This window comes from Leucoraja erinacea, chromosome 11, assembly GCF_028641065.1.
Source record: "Leucoraja erinacea ecotype New England chromosome 11, Leri_hhj_1, whole genome shotgun sequence".
Lineage (NCBI taxonomy): Eukaryota > Metazoa > Chordata > Chondrichthyes > Rajiformes > Rajidae > Leucoraja > Leucoraja erinaceus.
The window spans coordinates 22,735,251-22,752,920 of record NC_073387.1 but is presented as its reverse complement, the minus strand read 5'-3'; the positions used below and the strand labels follow the sequence as shown (position 1 = coordinate 22,752,920).

The 17,670-nt window shown below is 48.9% G+C and overlaps 3 protein-coding genes across 3 annotated transcripts; 2 read left to right on the top strand and 1 right to left on the bottom strand.

Annotated features, from left to right (window-relative positions):
* Positions 1 to 829: 829 nt before the first annotated feature.
* LOC129701553 (SLC35A4 upstream open reading frame protein) lies at positions 830 to 3,429 on the top strand. Its single transcript, XM_055642807.1, has 3 exons — positions 830 to 912; positions 1,871 to 1,969; positions 3,212 to 3,429. The coding sequence occupies exons 1-3, from the start codon at positions 898 to 900 to the stop codon at positions 3,407 to 3,409; spliced, it is 312 nt and encodes a 103-aa protein (XP_055498782.1). The 5' UTR covers positions 830 to 897; the 3' UTR covers positions 3,410 to 3,429.
* Positions 3,430 to 4,379: 950 nt separating this feature from the next.
* slc35a4 (solute carrier family 35 member A4) lies at positions 4,380 to 10,117 on the top strand. Its single transcript, XM_055642805.1, has one exon. The coding sequence runs from the start codon at positions 4,387 to 4,389 to the stop codon at positions 5,353 to 5,355; it is 969 nt and encodes a 322-aa protein (XP_055498780.1). The 5' UTR covers positions 4,380 to 4,386; the 3' UTR covers positions 5,356 to 10,117.
* LOC129701552 (golgin subfamily A member 6-like protein 22) lies at positions 8,022 to 17,512 on the bottom strand. The gene is made up of 5 exons (XM_055642806.1): positions 17,140 to 17,512; positions 15,594 to 15,731; positions 14,100 to 14,273; positions 13,048 to 13,198; positions 8,022 to 12,446 (listed from the first exon to the last, which is right to left on the bottom strand). Exons 1-5 carry the CDS (start codon positions 17,296 to 17,298, stop codon positions 12,343 to 12,345), a joined length of 726 nt encoding a protein of 241 aa, XP_055498781.1. The 5' UTR covers positions 17,299 to 17,512; the 3' UTR covers positions 8,022 to 12,342.
* Between the last annotated feature and the right edge of the window lie 158 nt (positions 17,513 to 17,670).

Here is a 17,670-nt window from a genome sequence, read left to right as displayed (position 1 = left end):
TCGGAAAATTTGAAGTTTTTCTCATATTTTTTAAAAATGTGCAGATTTTGGCCTTGACTAGTTTCAGGTATGATTTATATAATATAATATGTTACACAATATGTTAAAAATTCAGGTAGTTCCGTGAGTTGGGTCACAAACTTGAACGAAAAAGCTCCTCGGCCCACAGCCTACATCTGCACCTCTTCATTTCTATACGAAGAATTTCATTGTTCCGTTTTGGTACATATGGCAATGAAACACTCTTGATTCTTTTAAATCTGTAATTTCTCCGCCCAAATTTCCAACCTTCTCCATCAATATGAAGTTTGGTCCTGGCCTGAAACATCACATGTTCATTGCATTCCCTTCCACAGATGCTGCCTGACCTGCTGGGTTCTTCTGCGACTTCCTGGCTTGCTTCAGATCCCGATCCAAACCGCAGGAATTGCTGGAGTAACTCAGCGGGACAAGCAGCATCTCTAGAGAGAAGGAATGGGTGACCAGAAACATCATCCATATCATCTCTCCAGACAAGCTGCCTCTCCCGCTGAGTTGCTCCAACTTTTTGTGTGTATCTTCGGTTTAAACCAACGATTATAGAGGAGCATCTCCTCTATGATCTATAGTTTTAAACTAACATCTGCAGTTCCTTCCTGCAACATCTGACTGCCCCGCAGCGGCCTCTAGCGGCCGGGAAGTCTCCCCTGCAGCGGCCGGGAGGTCTCCCCGCAGCGGCCTCTAGCGGCTGGGAGGTCTCCCCGCAGCGGCCTCTAGCGGCTGGGAGGTCTCCCCGCAGCGGCCTCTAGCGGCCGGAGGTCTCCCCGCAGCGGCCTCCAGCGCCCACGGGAAGTCTGAGCATGCGCCGCTAGATAGGATCTTTGGGGCAGAGAGATCGAGCGCGCAGGCGCGGGTAAGATGGCGGACGACAAGGTTGGTGACAGGGGAGAGGAGTGAGGGAGGGGGAGAGAAAGAGAGGGTCTAGAGTAAGGAAAGAGAGACGGAATGGAAGGAGAGAGAGTGAGGGGATAGAGAGAGGGAGTGGTATGGGTGGGAATGAGAGAGGGAGCTGAACAATCCCAGAGTGGTCCTGACTTCCCATCTACCTCATTGGAGATCCTCGGACTATCTTTAATCGGACTTTACTGAACTTTATCTTGCACTTTAATACTGTAGCTGTACACTGGACGCCCCACTTGAAATCATGTATAGTCTTTCCGCCGACTGGAAAGCACGCATCGACATTATTTTCACTGTAGGAAAGAACTGCAGATGCTGGTTTAAATCGAAGGTGGACACAAAATGCTGGAGTAATTCAGCAGAACAGGCAGCATCTCTGGAGAGAAGGAATGGATGAAGTTTCCGGGTCGAGACACTTCTTCAGACCGATGTCAAGGGTGTAGGCGGGACATCACCATATTTCACTTCTGAAGAAGGGTTTCTTGGGTAGCTTACACCCCAGTGGTATGAACATTGACTTCTCTAACTTCAAATAACCCTTACTTTCCTGCTCTCTCTATCCCCTCTCCCTTCCCAATCCCCCCACCAGTCTTATTGTGTCCGATTACATTCTACCTCTGTCCAGCCCACTCCCCGACATCAGTCTGAAGAAGGGTCTCGACACGAAATGTCACCCGTTCTTTTCAGTGATGCTGCCTGTCCTGCTGAGTTACTCCAGCATTTTGTGTCTACCTTATTTTCACTGTACCATGGTACATGTGAAATAATAAACTGAACTAAAATGTCTTATTCTGGGTCATAAATTTGGGCCATTGTGTTGACAATCCAACAAAATATTTGTGCAATCGTAGCCCAAGTGCAATGGATCTGCATGTGCTGTTTTCCTGTGGTAAGTTTATTTCTTAGTTCGTCTTGCTGGCTGTTACCCCAGGACACACTCGGTAAGCTGAAGGACCTCGCACACCTGAAGGGGCAACTAGAGAGCATCCAGAGGAAGGTGGAGGAGGAAGTGCAAATGGGATTGCCCAATGTGAGTACCGAATGAATCACAGCACGGTTTAGAGGACGACACAGCGGGTACAGGTCCACCACCGATTTCCCGGCAACTGGTGGTCCAGCTCCTTCTTTAATCCCGGCAAAATTATGGGAACACTCTTGAAATCCCCCCTGGAGGTCCCCGTGAAAATGTGATGCCTTGGCTGGGTAAGGCGGCCAATCCCAACCTCATTGAGATTTGCGCACCGATTGGTGGATCGAATTTGCCCCCTGTGGCCAAGGCTCTGGAACTCCAGCCCAACTGGAGCCGGCAGATCAGTCCCCTTAACTGACTTCCAAGGCCGATCTTGGTTCCCCCCGAAGGCCGTGACCTCTGTTGGTCCATCAAAACAGATAATCCAGAAAGGATCTGGAACCAAGGGTGCCTGAAAATCGGTGGTGGACCTGTAAATATGACGATTAAATACTCTCTTGATTTCATCGGCACTTGGAGGGGCTGGTGAGGGGCAATCACTAGATGATTTGGGGTGGCACAATGGCGCTGTTGCTGCCTTGCAGTGCCCGAGACCTGGGTTTGATCCTGTGTATCTGTACAGAGTCTGTACATTCATGTGACCACGTGGGTTTTCTCCAGGTGCTCTGGTTTTCTCCCACATTCCAAAGACAAGCAGGTTTGTACGTTAATTGGCTTCTGTAAATAGTCCCTAGTGTGTAGGGAGTGGATGAGAAAGTAGGATAACATAGAACTATTGTGAACGGGTGATCGATGGTTGGCTTGGACTCAGTGGGCCAAAGGGCCTGTTTCCATGATGTATCTCTCAATTTAATTTGGAGATACAGCGTTGAAACAGGCCCCTTCGGCCCACTGATCCCACGCCGACTATCAATCACCTGTACACTAGTACAATCCTACACACAAGGAATAATTTACAGAGGGCCAATGTACCCACAATCCCACATGTGTATGGAGTGTGGAAGGAAACTGGAGCATCCGGAGAGAATCCACTCTGTCACAGGGAGAAACATTTACATGGATAGGGTAGGTTGAGAGGGATATGGGGCAAATGTGTGCAGGTGGGACTAGTAGAGATTGTGCATGTTGGTCGGCATGGGCAAGTTGGGCCGAAAGGCCTGTTTCCACACTGTATGACTATGTGAACGTACAAACTCCACAATGACAGTTCCCTATGTCAGGATTGAACCTGGGTCTATGTTGTGAGACGGTAGCTCGACCTGACTGAGACGGGACCTGACTGAGTTTCTTCTTCTGTTGCAGGGTGGCTCCTTGCTGGCCTCGCCGTTCCTGAAGGGCTTCCTCGCGGGCTACGTGGTGGCCAAACTGCGGTCATCAGCCGTGCTCGGCGTGCTAGTGGGCACTGCCACTGGCATCTACGCCGCCCAGAACTACAACGTTCCCAACGTAGAAAACACCATCAAAGACTATCTCAGCTCTCTGAAGAAAGGGCCCAAATAAGGATCGCCTGCCACACGCTACAGCTCAGAAACCGGTTGCTGCTTTAACAACCCCCCCCCCCCCCCCCCACCCCTTCTAACCCCGCAGGACCCCAACATACGTCAGGGAAGAGGAAGAGGCAACGACACAGAGTCTGGGAAAAATTTGGGACTTGACGCTTGGCTGGATTGCACTTGAGTCTTCTGCTGAATCTGATCAGCGGGGTGCCTTCAAGCTCCTTGGTTTTTTATAGCCTCCTCAGCTGCTTGGATATCAGTGGTGCAGCAGGTAGAGCTGTTGCCTCACACACACCAGAGATCAATCCTAATGTCGGGTGCTCTCGTTGTGTGGGGAGTTTGCATGTTCTCCCTGTGACCGTGTGGGTTTCCTCCAGTGCTCCGATTTCCTCCTGCATCACAAAACGTGCCCGTACGGGTTTGCAGGTTAATTGTCCCTCCGTAAATTGCCCCCTTTGAGAAAGTGAGACAAGATCGACTAGAGTGAACAGGGGATCGACAGTTGCCGGGCCGAAGGGCCTGTTTCCGCACTGTAATCACTGAATCACTGGTTGCCTTTGAGCTAATTTAGCTAACCTTCGGGGGAGAGGGTTGAGATTGATTAAGAGTCATCGGGGAGATGGGAGGTATGGTGGTGCAGAGGTAGATTTGCTGACTTACAGTGACAGAAACCTGGGTTCAATCCTGACCTCGGGTGCTGTCTACACAGAGTTTGTACGTTCTTCCTGTCACAACTTTGTTTTATTCTGGGTGCACTGGTTTCCTCCCATACTACAAAAGACATACAGCTTTGTTGGTTAATTAGCTCTAGTTAAAAATTGTAAATTGTCCCTAGTGTGTAGGATAGTGCTAGTGTATGGGGTGATCGCTGGTCAATGTGTGCTGAAGTGCCTGTATCTCGAACGTCTAAAGAGAGATTGATTGAGTGAATCTTCAGGTGGGGGGTAGGGGAGAGATTGAGTGAATCTTCGGACGGGGGGGATGTTGTTGCAGGAAGAGGGAGGATCTCCTGGTGTTTTGGCAGCGAGGGTGCGGATGAGGGAGAGACTGCGGTGGGGGCTGCTAATGCTACTCTCGGTGTTTGCCTACGGCTCCCACGCGCCGCTGTTGGGGCTGTGCCGTGTGGATGGAGAGCTGCCCTTCGCCACCTCCTCCGTGGTGCTGGCGACCGAGCTGACCAAACTGGGTGCGTCTGCCGCGCTGCTGCTGGGGCGCGACTGGACCTCGCTGCCCCCCTCCGCCCCGCCGCTCTCCGCTGTGCTCCCCTTTGCTCTCCCGGCCGCCCTCTACGCCCTCAACAACAACCTGGCGGTTCACATGCAGGGCTCGATGGATCCTGTCACCTTCCAGGTGCTGGGCAACCTGAAGATCATGGCCACGGCCGTCGCCCGCTGCCTGCTGCTCCGCCAGCCCCTGTCTGCCCGACGCTGGGCTGCCCTGGCACTGCTGGTGGTGTCGGGGGCCTGCCACGTTGGCGCGGTGAACCAGGCACGAGGCGGGCCCGAGGAGCCCGTGAGGCTGTTCATCACGCCGCTGGGCACGGCTGCCATCGCTCTGTACTGTTCCGTCTCCGGCCTCGCCGCCACCCTCACCGAACACGCTCTGAAGTCCCAGCCTTTCCCCCTCAGCCTCCAGAACCTCTTCCTCTACAGCTTCGGGGCGATTGCCAACTTAGTGGCATACCTGGCCGGCCCTCCCACCGCCGGCTTCTTCCAGGGCTTCTCGCCTGTGGTCGGTGTGATCATCGCCTCCCAGGCCTTGAACGGACTGCTCATGTCCGCCATCATGAAGCACGACAGCAGCATCACTAGGCTCTTCATCATCTCCTGCTCCATGCTGGTCAACGCCGGCCTCTCCGTCCTCCTCTTCCACCTGCGTCTCACCCCCTTGTTCTTCCTGGCCGCCTGTCTCATCTGCTTCGCCATCCACCTCTACTACCACGTTCGATAGCCCCGGGAGAGCGGCAGGACCGCCACCTCGAACACTCGTGACCCGACATCGAACACACTCTTTCTTCGTCCGAAACACAGTGGCTCCCGCGCCAGAGACACGGGTTTGATCCAGATCCCGACCTCGAGTGCTGTGCGTGGTCTTTATACTTTAGAGCTACGTCACGGAAACAGGCCCTTCGGCCCACCGTGTCCGCACCGACCACCGATCATCTGTACACTAGCATTATCCTACACCCTGGGGACAATTTACAATTGTACCAAAACCGATTAACCTACATACCCGCACATTGTGGGAGGAAACCGGAGCACCCAGAGAAAACCCATGATGTCGCAGGGAGAATGTACAAAATCCATACAGACAGCACCCGTAGTCAGGATTGAACATGGGTCAATCACCAGAGACCCATGTTTGATCCTGATGCCGACCTCGGGTCCTGTATACATGGATGTTGCATGTTCTCCCTGTGATTGCGTTGGTTTTCTCTGGGTGCTCCTGTTATCTCCCACATTCCAAAGGCCTGCAGGTTTGTAGGTCAATTGGCTTCTGTTAATTGTCCCTAGTGTGTAAAATAGAATTAGTGTATGGGAGATTGCTGGTCAGCGTGGACTTGGTTGGCCGGAGGGCCTATTTCCACGTTGTATCTTTCAATCAAAAATATTCACTTCCTCACTTCCTCAAAAATATTCACTTCCAAGAATATATGGGTTTGAGTTTGTTTTCATCTGGCCCCACTAAACACCCGATAAATTAGCAAGACCACCTTGTTCTATCTTTAACAAATCCTTCTCCTGAATTTAGTGCTGCTGAACTTTGGGTACAAGGTACTACATCCATGCTGTAACTTTGTGGTTAGTGTATGTGACCAATGGAAAACATTCCACTCATTCTTTTACCAGATTTTGTGGCTTTTTAAAAAAATTCTTTGGTGTTAGATTTTCTAAACTTCCACCAGATGGAGTCTAGCTTTCGGGGTGGCATAGTGCCAGAGACCCGGGTTCAATCCTTAACTCAGGTGCCCGCCTGTATGGAGTTTGTACGTTCTCCCTGTGACCGCGTGGGTTTTCTCCAGGTGCTCGGGTTTCCTCCTACACAGGTTTGTAGGCTAATTGGTTTCTGTACAAAATTGTAAATTGTCCCTGGTCTGTAGGATAGTGCTAGTGTGTGGGGTGATCGCTGGTCGGCGCGGACTCGGTGGACAGAATTATCTTATTCTCCGAAGACTAAAAATGACATGTTGACACTCTAACTTCTGTTCTGATAGTCCATAGTTTCCAACTATGGGGTTGGTCTCAAGAGGAACTTGCTTAAAGAGACTGGCACCACTGTGTCCAGTTATCATCGATCAGTCCGTTGACCATCAAGTCTGCCTATAAAGATCAATCCCTTTCTCAGGCTGGGTACAATGGTTTGGTTCAATGGTGCTTAATTGTCAAGTGTGCACTGCACAGTGAAATTCTTTGTACATTGCTCACAGATGCACAAGTAGCCATAATTTAGGTGCCATTTACAAAATTCAAACGTCCAGTCCAGTCCACGCACTCGATGTACTGGAGCGACTCCTGATTCAGATAAGCCCCAGGCCCGCAAACTGATGAAGCTCTCCTCGCCCGATCACCTTTGTGTCCCGGGGCGCTTCCTGCAGCTGACCTTGCAGGCGCTTGAGGCAATACCCCGGTCCCTCTCCTACCGGCCCACTCCTCGCGTCCGTCGTCACCAGCCGGTCCCACCATGGCTCTCCAGTCTTCAGGGCCGAGCTCGACGGCTTCCAAACCCCCCCCCCGGAGGCTGCGGCCCACCAGGTCCTCCTCCGCGGCGGAGAGCCAGTGTTAAGGTTCATTTCTTAAAGACAGCCAACCCACAATAGGTTAGGTAAACCAACACAAACTTTATTGATCATCAGCCGGCGAGAGTGTCAGGGATACAGAGCCAAGTATGCAACAGACACTTAACTCTCCCTGAGCCACCACTCTAATGAACAAAGACATACAGCATAGAAACATAGAAATTAGGTGCAGGAGTAGGCCATTCGGCCCTTCGAGCCTGCACCGCCATTCAATATGATCATGGCTGATCATCCAACTCAGTATCCCGTACCTGCCTTCTCTCCATACCCCCTGATCCCCTTAGCCACAAGGGCCAAGCATCTTTTATAGCATTTTGGAAATGTCGTTTAACACAAATCAATCACAGGCTGTACCCATTCAACGTGTACTTGTCACTGACACAATATTTGATCTATGGTTATATCAATCAGAAACTTTAGTTCAAAAACCCCTAAACAACAGGAACTTAGTCTATCATCTGCAGTACCTTCTTAAACAATGTAAAGATCTTTATCGATTACGCACAGAAGTTTCTGTTTACAGAAATTTCCAAGTCCCCAGGAAACACATCCTCTCCCACTATTCTTAATGGTCTTTTGCTTGGGCATAACAAGTAGCACTATCAGAAGGGCAGACATCTAACTTCTTGATTCCCACAGCTTTTCTAGTATACTACAGAATTATAAAACTTCAGTTTATTTAGAACCCAAAAAGGTCAAGCTAATCTTTTACTGAATAAAATATTTTACACTTCAATTATTTCATAACCAGGATATTCTCATTAGGCCCGCTGCCTTACGTGGCCGCGGGAAGCCCATTGTGTCTTTCTTCGCTCGACTCCGCGCTGTTTCTCGGGAGCCTTCCCCACTGATATTACCCCTGACAATCTATCTCACAATCTCTCTGCGGGTCTGCCTTCATTTGTAAACCTTGTCGGTATATGGAAAACTGACAAGAAACCAAAGCTTTATTTAAGGTGCTGAATAAGTTGTACACTTCCAGTAATTTGTGTTTGGGGTGGATGTGTAACCTAGCTCTTGCTGAGTTATAGTGACCACACCCTAGACACACGCCACCATTGCTGTCAATGTGTGGCTGGAGGGAACTCTGTTTACATACTGTTATGAATGAACTTGCTTAAAATTCCTTATCCCATCATGTATCTTCATCAGTAATGTAATATCTTTCAAATGTATGCCAACGCTGTTGCCTTGTATTAATCATTAAATATGGAGAGTACATTTTGTATACAGGCATTCCCCGACTTGTGTACGGATTGCACTAGTGGTAGAGTTGCTGCCTCACAGTGCCAGAGACCTGGGTTCGATCCTGACTATGGGTGCTGTCAGTACATCGTTTGTATGTTCTCCCTGTGACAACATGTTTTTTTTCCGGACCCTCAGGTTTCCTTCCACACCAAAGACGTGCACGTTTGTAGGTTACTTGGATTTGGTAAAATTGTAAGTAGGATAGTGTGTAGGATAGTGCTAGTGTATGGGGTGATCGCTGGTTGGCACGAACTCAATGGGCCGAATGCCCTATCTCCCACTTTATCTCAAAACTAAATGCTCCGTGAACCCTTACATGAATCAGATTTTACGTAAGTCGGAATCACTGTCCCACCCCGTCCGAAATAATTCACTGAGTATTAACTGTCTCGGCGGCATCTGGCTGCTTACAGGGCACTTTCTGCGATGTGCAGCCTTCTGGGTAAGCACGCTGCCATTGCCAGCATGATTCCAATTTAAACCTGTGATCGTAGTGTTGTGGCGATTACAAACTGCCTTGGTTGCACTAGGGACAGCACAGAATTGTTTATGTAAATGGCCTATTGCGTTAAGTCGGGCAGTGTCCACATATTCAATTTTCCGACAATCTTGGTTCCAGAGCCTTGCTGTATTATATGCTTTGCGGGACCAACAGAGGTCATGGCCTGGGGGGGGGGTCCCTGAGATAGCAGCACCAAAGACGTCCGCGGAAATCGGCTATAGGAACAAATCCGCTGGGACCGCTCCCTTATTGGTCATAGGATAGTTCAGTTGCCTGGTGACAGCTGGGGAGCAGCTTATAGGACGATATGTGTACCAACACCTTTTTGTCCCAGACCATCACGCAAATCAACCTCCCTTCCATTGTCGGTAAGGCAGTCAAGGACCAATCTCTCTCTCCCCGGTCACGCCATCTTATCAGGGAAAAGGTACAGAAGTGTGAAAACGCACACCTCCAGAATATAGGACTGTTTCTTCCCAGCTTTTATTCGGCAACTGACCCATCCTATCACCAACTCGAGAGCGGTCCTGACCTCCCATCTACCTCATTGGAGACCCTCCGACTATCTTTAATTGGACTTTACTGGACGATATCTTGCACTAAACATTCCCTTTATCCTGTATCTACAATGTGGTTGGCTCGATTATAATCATGTATAATTTTTCTGCTGACTGGATAGCACGCTACAAAAGCTTTTCACTGTCCTTCCGTACACGTGATAAACTAAACTAAAGTTTAAAAACAAGCTCTGGTTCGAACAAAACATGACAGTGCAGGAACATGCCCTTCGGCCTTCAATATCTCTGCCGAACATGATGCCAAATTAAACCAATCTCTTATGCCTGCAAGTGATCCATATCCCTCCATAAATCTGAATTCTGGTCTCAGCTGCAGTGTATCAAGTGGACATGTTAAGTTTGTAATTTCCATGACAAGTGAAAGGGGTTCTACCTTTTTAGTCGCTGTCACCGTTGGTGGGAGCTTCCCAGCATTTGGAGTTTGCTTTAAGGCTGTCGGCCACAACTTTGGAAACGTACTTGAAAGGGAATGCATCAGACAGTGGATGTATTGCTTCGAGATGTATCATTCTGGATCTGCAGTCTGCTGCAAGCACTATGTACACATAATGCTTTACGTTCTGAAGTAAAGATATTTTATGAATCGGTTTCCAAAGGCTGGTCCGGTGTAATTTCTGATTCATGAACTGACACACTCCCCTGTAAGACATAAGGTGGAGTTGCAGTGGTAGAGATGCTGCCTCTCAACACCGGAGATCCAGGTTCGATCCAGACCATGGGTGCTGTTTTTACGGAGTTTGTACGTTCTCCCTGTGACCGCGTGGGTTTTTTCGGGTATCCCGGTTTCTTCCCGCATTCCAAAGACGTACAGGTTTGTAGGTTAATTGGCTTCTATAAATCATCCCTAGTGTATTGGATGGAACTAGTGTATGGGGTGATTGCTGGTCAGTGTGGGCTCAGGGGGCTGAAGGGCCAGTTTCCGTGCTGTAACTCTAAATTCTAAAGTAAAGACAGTTGTGAAGTTTAGAATGTGGATTGTGATGGAAGATTTATGTGTTGGGTGAATGCATCGCTTCATTATCTCTCTCCCGCACCATCACCCTCCCATCTTTGGATAAAACGTATATATTACATGGGAATTTATTTTTAACAGGGTGGCCCAATTCAATGGAGCTTTTATTGTCACGTGCAGATGCACAGTGAAATTATTTTCTTACACAGTTTAATAAAGTATTGCCATATCTAAACACAATCCTCGATCAGCAAAGTACAGAAATAGTCCACTGAGAGGGGCCAGTTTTGGTGCCATTCTCAAAGTCCAGTCCATGCTCTTGGTCTTATGAGCAGTGCCTGATCCACGAAAGCCCCAGACTGCTGCAGACCTCCAGCCATCAGACTCTAGTTTGAGTGTACACAAAAAAGCTGGAGAAACTCAGCGGGTACAGCAGCATCTATGGAGCGAAGGAAATAGGCAACGTTTCGGCCGAAACCCTTCTTCAGAGTTTGAGTGTATTTCTTTAGATTTCTTTAGATTAGTAAGTATCATGATAGTTTAATTCAATTCAATTCAACTTTAATGTCATCGCACAAATACAAGTATCAGTACAACGAAATGCAGTTTTGCGTCAGTCCGTAGTAGTTGTACATAAAGAAAAAACAAAAAAAATAGAAATAGGGAAGATACAGAATAATCAGGAAATACAGAATGATTAAACAAAGGGGACGGAGGGACCAGAGAAATCTATCGTCGGGACTCCGAGTTCAGTAGTGTGATTGTGTTGTTGTAGAAGCTTTTCCTCATCCTACTAGTACGTGACCTGAGGCTCCTGTACCGCCTCCCTGATGGGAGGAGGGCAAACAGTCCATGGTTGGGGTGTGAGGGGTCCTTGATGATACTTTATTGTCACATGTACCTAGATGCAGTGAAGTTCTTTGTTTTGTAACCCAGTAAAATAACTCTATACTCTAAAGTACAATCATACATAAGTGCAAAAGTGCCGTGATTGTAGTGTGAGACAGTAGATTACACTGCCAATACGCTAGAGTTGCCACGTTTCTGGCGCAAGTTGGGTCCCGACCTGAAACGTCATCTATCCATGCTCTCCAGAGATGCTGCCTGACCCACTGAGTTACTCCAGCACTTTGTTTCCATTTGTGTATCCTTCAAATTTCAAGTTCTTAAAAATATCGGACCCCGACCTGAAACATTCGCTCACCACAATCGGTCTGAAGATGGGTCCCAACCGTCACCAATCCGTGTCCTCCAGAGATGCTGCCTGACCTGTTGAGTTACTCCCGCACCTTGTGTCTTGTAAACCAGCATCTGCAGTTCCTTGATTCTTCTTTCTTCGTGCCTCAACTTAAAAGGCCCGTTGTCCTGGTGGTGGCACTGGGTCACAGTGGCTGGGTCAGATCGGCCTGGCCAGGTGATGTTGCTGGTGTCCTCCACTACTGCTCCGTGCAGTTGTTTAATGTGGTCTCAAACGGACAATGTAAGGGATGTTAGGTTTAGGTTTATTATTGTCACAGGCCATCAAATAAATCAGATAATATACAATCAAGTCAAACTGAAATACAATAGACACACAGAACTGCAGATGCTGTTTACAAAAAAAGAGATAAAGTGCTGGAGTAACTCAGGAGGTTAAGCAGCATCTCTGGAGAACATGGATGGGTGACATCACCTATCCAGTGATGCTGCCTGAACCGCTGAGTTACCCCAGCACATTGTGTCTTTTATTTACAATGGGGAAGATACAGAGTGTAGAATATCGTGTTGTAGTAGGGAGAAGCTGTCACTTCAGTGAATCTGGACGATGCTTTGACTTTCTTTCCAAACTTGGCGATCAGTCGGCGTGATGTAGGATAGCTAATCAAGCTCTGCTGCTGGAGGTGGGCCTGTCGATCTCTTGCTGCCGGCGAGGAATCTCCTCCTGCTGTCTCGTTGCAGTCAGCTGCTCTTGTAGATTTGCAACCACTGCAGATGTCAAGAAAGCAAAGACACAAGTGGCTGTAGGTTCGAGCAGCACGTAGAACATAGAAAAGTCATAAGGTCATGTGATGGGAGTAGATTTCGGCCATTCGGCCCATCAAGTCTATTCCGTCATTCAATCATGGCTGATCTATCCCTTTTAACCCCACTCTCCCCATAACCCCTGACACCCGTACTTCTCAGTGCAAACAGTGCAGCTCAGGAGCAGGCCCTTCAGCCTAGTGTCCGTGCTGATTAATTGACCCTCTGTAAATTGCCCCTAGTGTGCAGGGAGTGCATGCAAAAGTGGGATAACTTAAAACTAGTGTGACCTGGTGATCGGATGAATGGTCATCATGGACACGGTGGGCCGAAGGGCCTGTATCCATGCTGTATCCTTCCACCAATCCATGCATTCATCAATCAATTTATCAGGCTCTCTATCAAACTTGATCCGCTGAGTTACTCCAACATTTTGTGTCCATCTTTGATGTAAACCAGCATCTGCAGTTCCTTCCTACACATCAGTCCATCCATCACTCCAGCTGTCACCCTTACCTGACCCCACCTCTCCTTACTCCAGACCTCAGTTCCACCAGTACTTTACCCTCCTGTAGTCGTTCCTTCCCCTGCTCCAGTCGCTGCTTCTGATCTGCGAGGTACACTGTGTCTTGGACCGCCTCCCGTACAAGCCCACGGTAACGCTCCTCCAGAGCGCTCTGCTGCTGCCTGGCCACCTCCCCAAACTCACGGAGGATCTGTTGAGGCGATGGGTTAAGAATGATTCCTTGCCAACATTGCAAAATACTAATTGCTAAATATCTTGCGAGTTAGATTTAGCCCAACTCATCGATATGGACCAACTGAGGGCAACAACTTCTTCCCCTCTGTTATCAGGCTTCTGAACGATCCTCCAATAAATTGGACTGTGGTCCTGATCTTCCAACCTACCCCATTACGGCCCTTGCACTTTTCCTCTGCGAGGCTGCACAGTGGCGCAGCAGTAGAGTTCCTAACGCAGCGCCAGAGACTCGGGTTTACCCTGTAACCACGTGGGGTTTCTCCAAGTGCCTCAGTTTCTTCCCACATCCCAAAGACATGCAGGTTTGTAGGTTAATTGACTTGTGTAAATTGTTCCTAGTGTGTCGGATAGTGCTAGCATGCGGGACGATCGGTAAGCCAAAGGGCCTGTTTCCATGCTGTATCTTTCATCACTGAATAGTGAAGCCTATTTAGAATGGATATGGAGAGGATGCTTCCACCAGTGGGAGAGTTCTGGACCAGAGGCCTTAAAATAAGAGGATGTACCTTTAGAAAGATGAGGAGGAATTTTCTTAATCAGAAGGTGGTAAATCTGTGGAATTCATTGCCACAGACGGCTGTGGAGGCCATGTCATTGGATATTTTTAAGGCGGAGATTGACAGATCATTGATTAGTAAGGGTGTCGGTGGTTATGGGGCGAAGGCAGGAGAATGGGGTTGAGAGGGAAAGATAGATCAGCCATGATTGATTAGCAGAATGGGCTGAATGGCCTAAATTTTCTCCTGTGACTTATGAACTAAACTTGTCCCAGTAGGGTGAATACTTTGGGAACTGTTGGATTGTGGAGTTGAACCGATCACGCAACCCACAACTCTCCACCATTCCCCCACACTCACCTGCAAAGCCTGGAGTTTCTGATCTGCCAACTCAGCCTTGTAGCTTCGATGCATTGCCTTCAGGTCCCTCTCTGCCTCCTCCTTCTCCTTCCTCAGAGCCACCAGTTGTAAAACCATCACATCCCGCTCCCTCCTCAGCCTCGAAGCCTCCTCTGACCACACAGGGCCTGCATGCTTTTTTAAAAAATTTCCAGGAATAAACTTTGTTCAGAATTTAATAAATATATTTAAAACAAAAACATTTACAAAAAGCTTTTCACACAAGCTTAGTGCCTACACATTCAATAGTGTCAAACGCTGTAGTGTTCACACATGCCTTTAGACATTATACTCTTGCCCCTCAGAGAGTCATGCAGCAGCACAGAAACAGTTCCTTCGGCCCAATTTGCCCATGCTGACCAAGGTGCCCCACAGGGCGGGCGGCACAGCGGTAGAGTTGCTGCCTCACAAAGCCAGAGACCTGGGTTCGATCCTGACTACGGGTACTGTCTGTACGGAGTTCGCACGTTCTCAAATTGTCCAATTAACCTACAAGCCCACACGTCTTTGAAGTGTGGGAGGAAACCGGAAAGAACATACAAACTCCACATATACTGCACCTGTATTCAATCCGTAATATGCTGCCAGCATAAACAAGGGCCAGTCGCACCCCGGACACTCCCTCATCTTACCTCTCCCATCAGGAAAGAGGTAGGAATAGGAATACTTTATTGTCACATGTGACTAGGCACAGTGAGCTTGCATACACAATGTAAACAAATAGCAGCCACCTACAGCGCTGACAAAGTTACAACACACCGGCTCCTCCTTTTGCCTCAACCCCCAACAATTCCCCCACGCCAGGTCTCCATTGTCCTTTGCCACCCTTACCCCTCACTGTTCATTATTCAACCCCCCTCCACCTTCACGGCGATCCCACCACGCCGGGCCTCCATTGTTCTTCATCTCCCCCCGTCACGGTGGTCCTCCACGTTCTCACAGACGGTCAACCGTGGGTCGACCCACCACCGCTGAGGCACCATCGTCACGAGGCTTCACTGCTGCCGCCACTGAGGCCCCACCGCTGTCGACGCCCCACTTCATGCCTCCGTGGGTGCCGGCACGCGCCCCAGCCGCGAGCTCCAACGGCCACTTCGCCCGACCCGGGCTTTATCCACGAGGCTGCGGCCGGAAATGTGAAAATGCACACCTCTAGATTCAGGAGCAGTTTCTTCCCAGCTGTTATCAGACAACTAAGCCATCCTCTCACCAACTAGAGAGCGGACCTCACCTCCTATCTACCTCATGGGAGACCCTTGGATTATCTTTAAACGGACTTTTTCTTGCACTACACATTATTCCCTTTATCCTGCGTATGTACAAAGTGGACGGCTTGATTGCCATCATGTATAGTATTTCCGATGACTGGATTGGGCACAGCTTTTCCCTGTACCACGGTACACGTGACAGTAAACTGAACTAAACTAAACATAGAAGAGTTGAGGGAATTCCTACTTGTTGAAGTTCCAGATCCTGCTCCATCCTCTCAAGTTCGCTCTGCACCAGGGCAGCGTTCCCTTTGGCCATTCTTGACCTCTTCTCCACTGCTGTGGTGTACACTACATCAAGGTCTGATTGTAATGGGGCACAGCTCTGCTGGGTGATGGAAACAAAATTAGTGCAGAATTAGGGCAGGTTTGGTCCAGCAGTAGAGTTGCTGCCTTACAATGCCAGAGACCCGGGTTCAATCCTGACTACGGGTGCTGTCTGTATGGAGTTTGTGCGTTCTCCCTGTGACCAGGTAGAGTCATAGTGTGTGGAAACAGATCCTTCGGCTCAACACGCCCACACAGGCCAACAATGTCCCAGCTACCGTAGTCCCACTTGCCTGCACTTGGTCATTCACCCTCCAAACCTGTCCTATCCATGTACCTGTCCAACTGTTTCTTAAATGATGGGATAGACCCAGCCTCGACTACCTCCTCTGGCAGCTTGCTCCATATACCTACCACCCTTTGTGTGAAAAAGTTACCCCTCGGATTCCTATTAAATCTTTTCCCCTTCACCTTGAACCTATGTTTTCTGGTCCTCGATTTCCCATCTCTGGCAAAAAGACTCTGTGCATCTACCCGCTCTATTCCTCTCATGATTTTGAATACATCTACAAGATCTCCCCTCATCCTCCTTCGCTCCATGGAATAGAGACCCAGCCTACTCAACCTCTCCCTATAGCTCACACCCTCTAGTCCTGGCAACATCCTTGTAAATCTAAGGCGAACATGAGGAGGAGATGACTGAACTTTATTGCCTTTCCTCACAGTGGGAAATGTTGATTCTGCTGTGGGGGATGTTTTACGTTAAATTCTATAGTGTTGTGTTCATCTTATTTGTGAGCTGCATGGTAACTCAAATTTCACTGCACCAATTGGTGTATGTGACAATAAATGTCCTTTGTCCTTTGATCCGGTTCCTCCCACACTCCAATGACGCACGGGTCTGTACGTTAATTGGCTTCTGTAAATTGTCCCGAGTGTGCAGGGAGTGGATGGGAAAGTGGGATAACACAGAACTAGTGTGAACCCGTGATCGATGGTCAGAGTGGACTCGTGGGTCGAAAGGTCTGTGTCCATGCTGTATCTCTAAACTAATACAGTGGCGCAGCGGTAGAGTTGCTGCCTCACAGTGCCAGAGACCGGGTTCGATCCTGACCTCAGGTGCTGCCTGTATGGAGTTTGCACGTTCTCTCCTTGACCGTGTAAGTTTTCTCTGAATGCTCAGGTTTCCTCCCACATCCCAAAGATGTACAGGTTTCTAGGTTAATTTGGTTTCAGTAAACTTGTAAATTGTTCCCAGTGTATAGCATGGTGTTAATATACAGGGTGATCGCTGGTCGGCGAGAACTCAGTGGACCTGTTTCCATGCTCCATCTTTAAACTAAACTTACACTTGGAGCATGGAACAGTGCAGCACAAGGACAGGCCCTTCGGCCCACAATGTCTGTGCCGGACATGATGTTTGTCATTCCAAGACCACAGACGGTGGGACAGGGAGTCGCACATACCTGGATGAGTTCAGCTGCTGTCTCCAAGGCCTGCAGCTGCTGCCTGATGTTCTCTCGGCTGCCCATCTCCACCCGCAGCCTCTTTCGTAACCCCTGGATGTGGCTGAGAAGGCCCGTCCTTCGCCTCCGCACTGCCGGCTGTTTCCACAGGAAGAACATAAACAGATTTTGATGGCACGTTATGTTAGAACCGGGGCCTGATGCTTGACGCGCTGAGAAAGTGAGTCCGTGCTTTAATCAGCAAGACAGCAATGGTATGAACGTTGAATTCTCCAATTATAGATAATCTTTGAGTGGCACCGTGGCTCAGCTATGGAGCCCACCCTGTCCGAGCCGACCATCGGTCACCCCCGTACTATCCTATACACTAGGGGCAATTCCAATTTTACCAAAGCCAAACCTATAAACCTGTGCATCTTTGTAGTGTGGGAGAAAACTGAAACACCCAGAGAAAACCCATGTGGTCAAGAGAGAACATACAAACTCCATACAGACAGCATCTGTAGTCAGGATGGAACCCAGGTTTCTGCC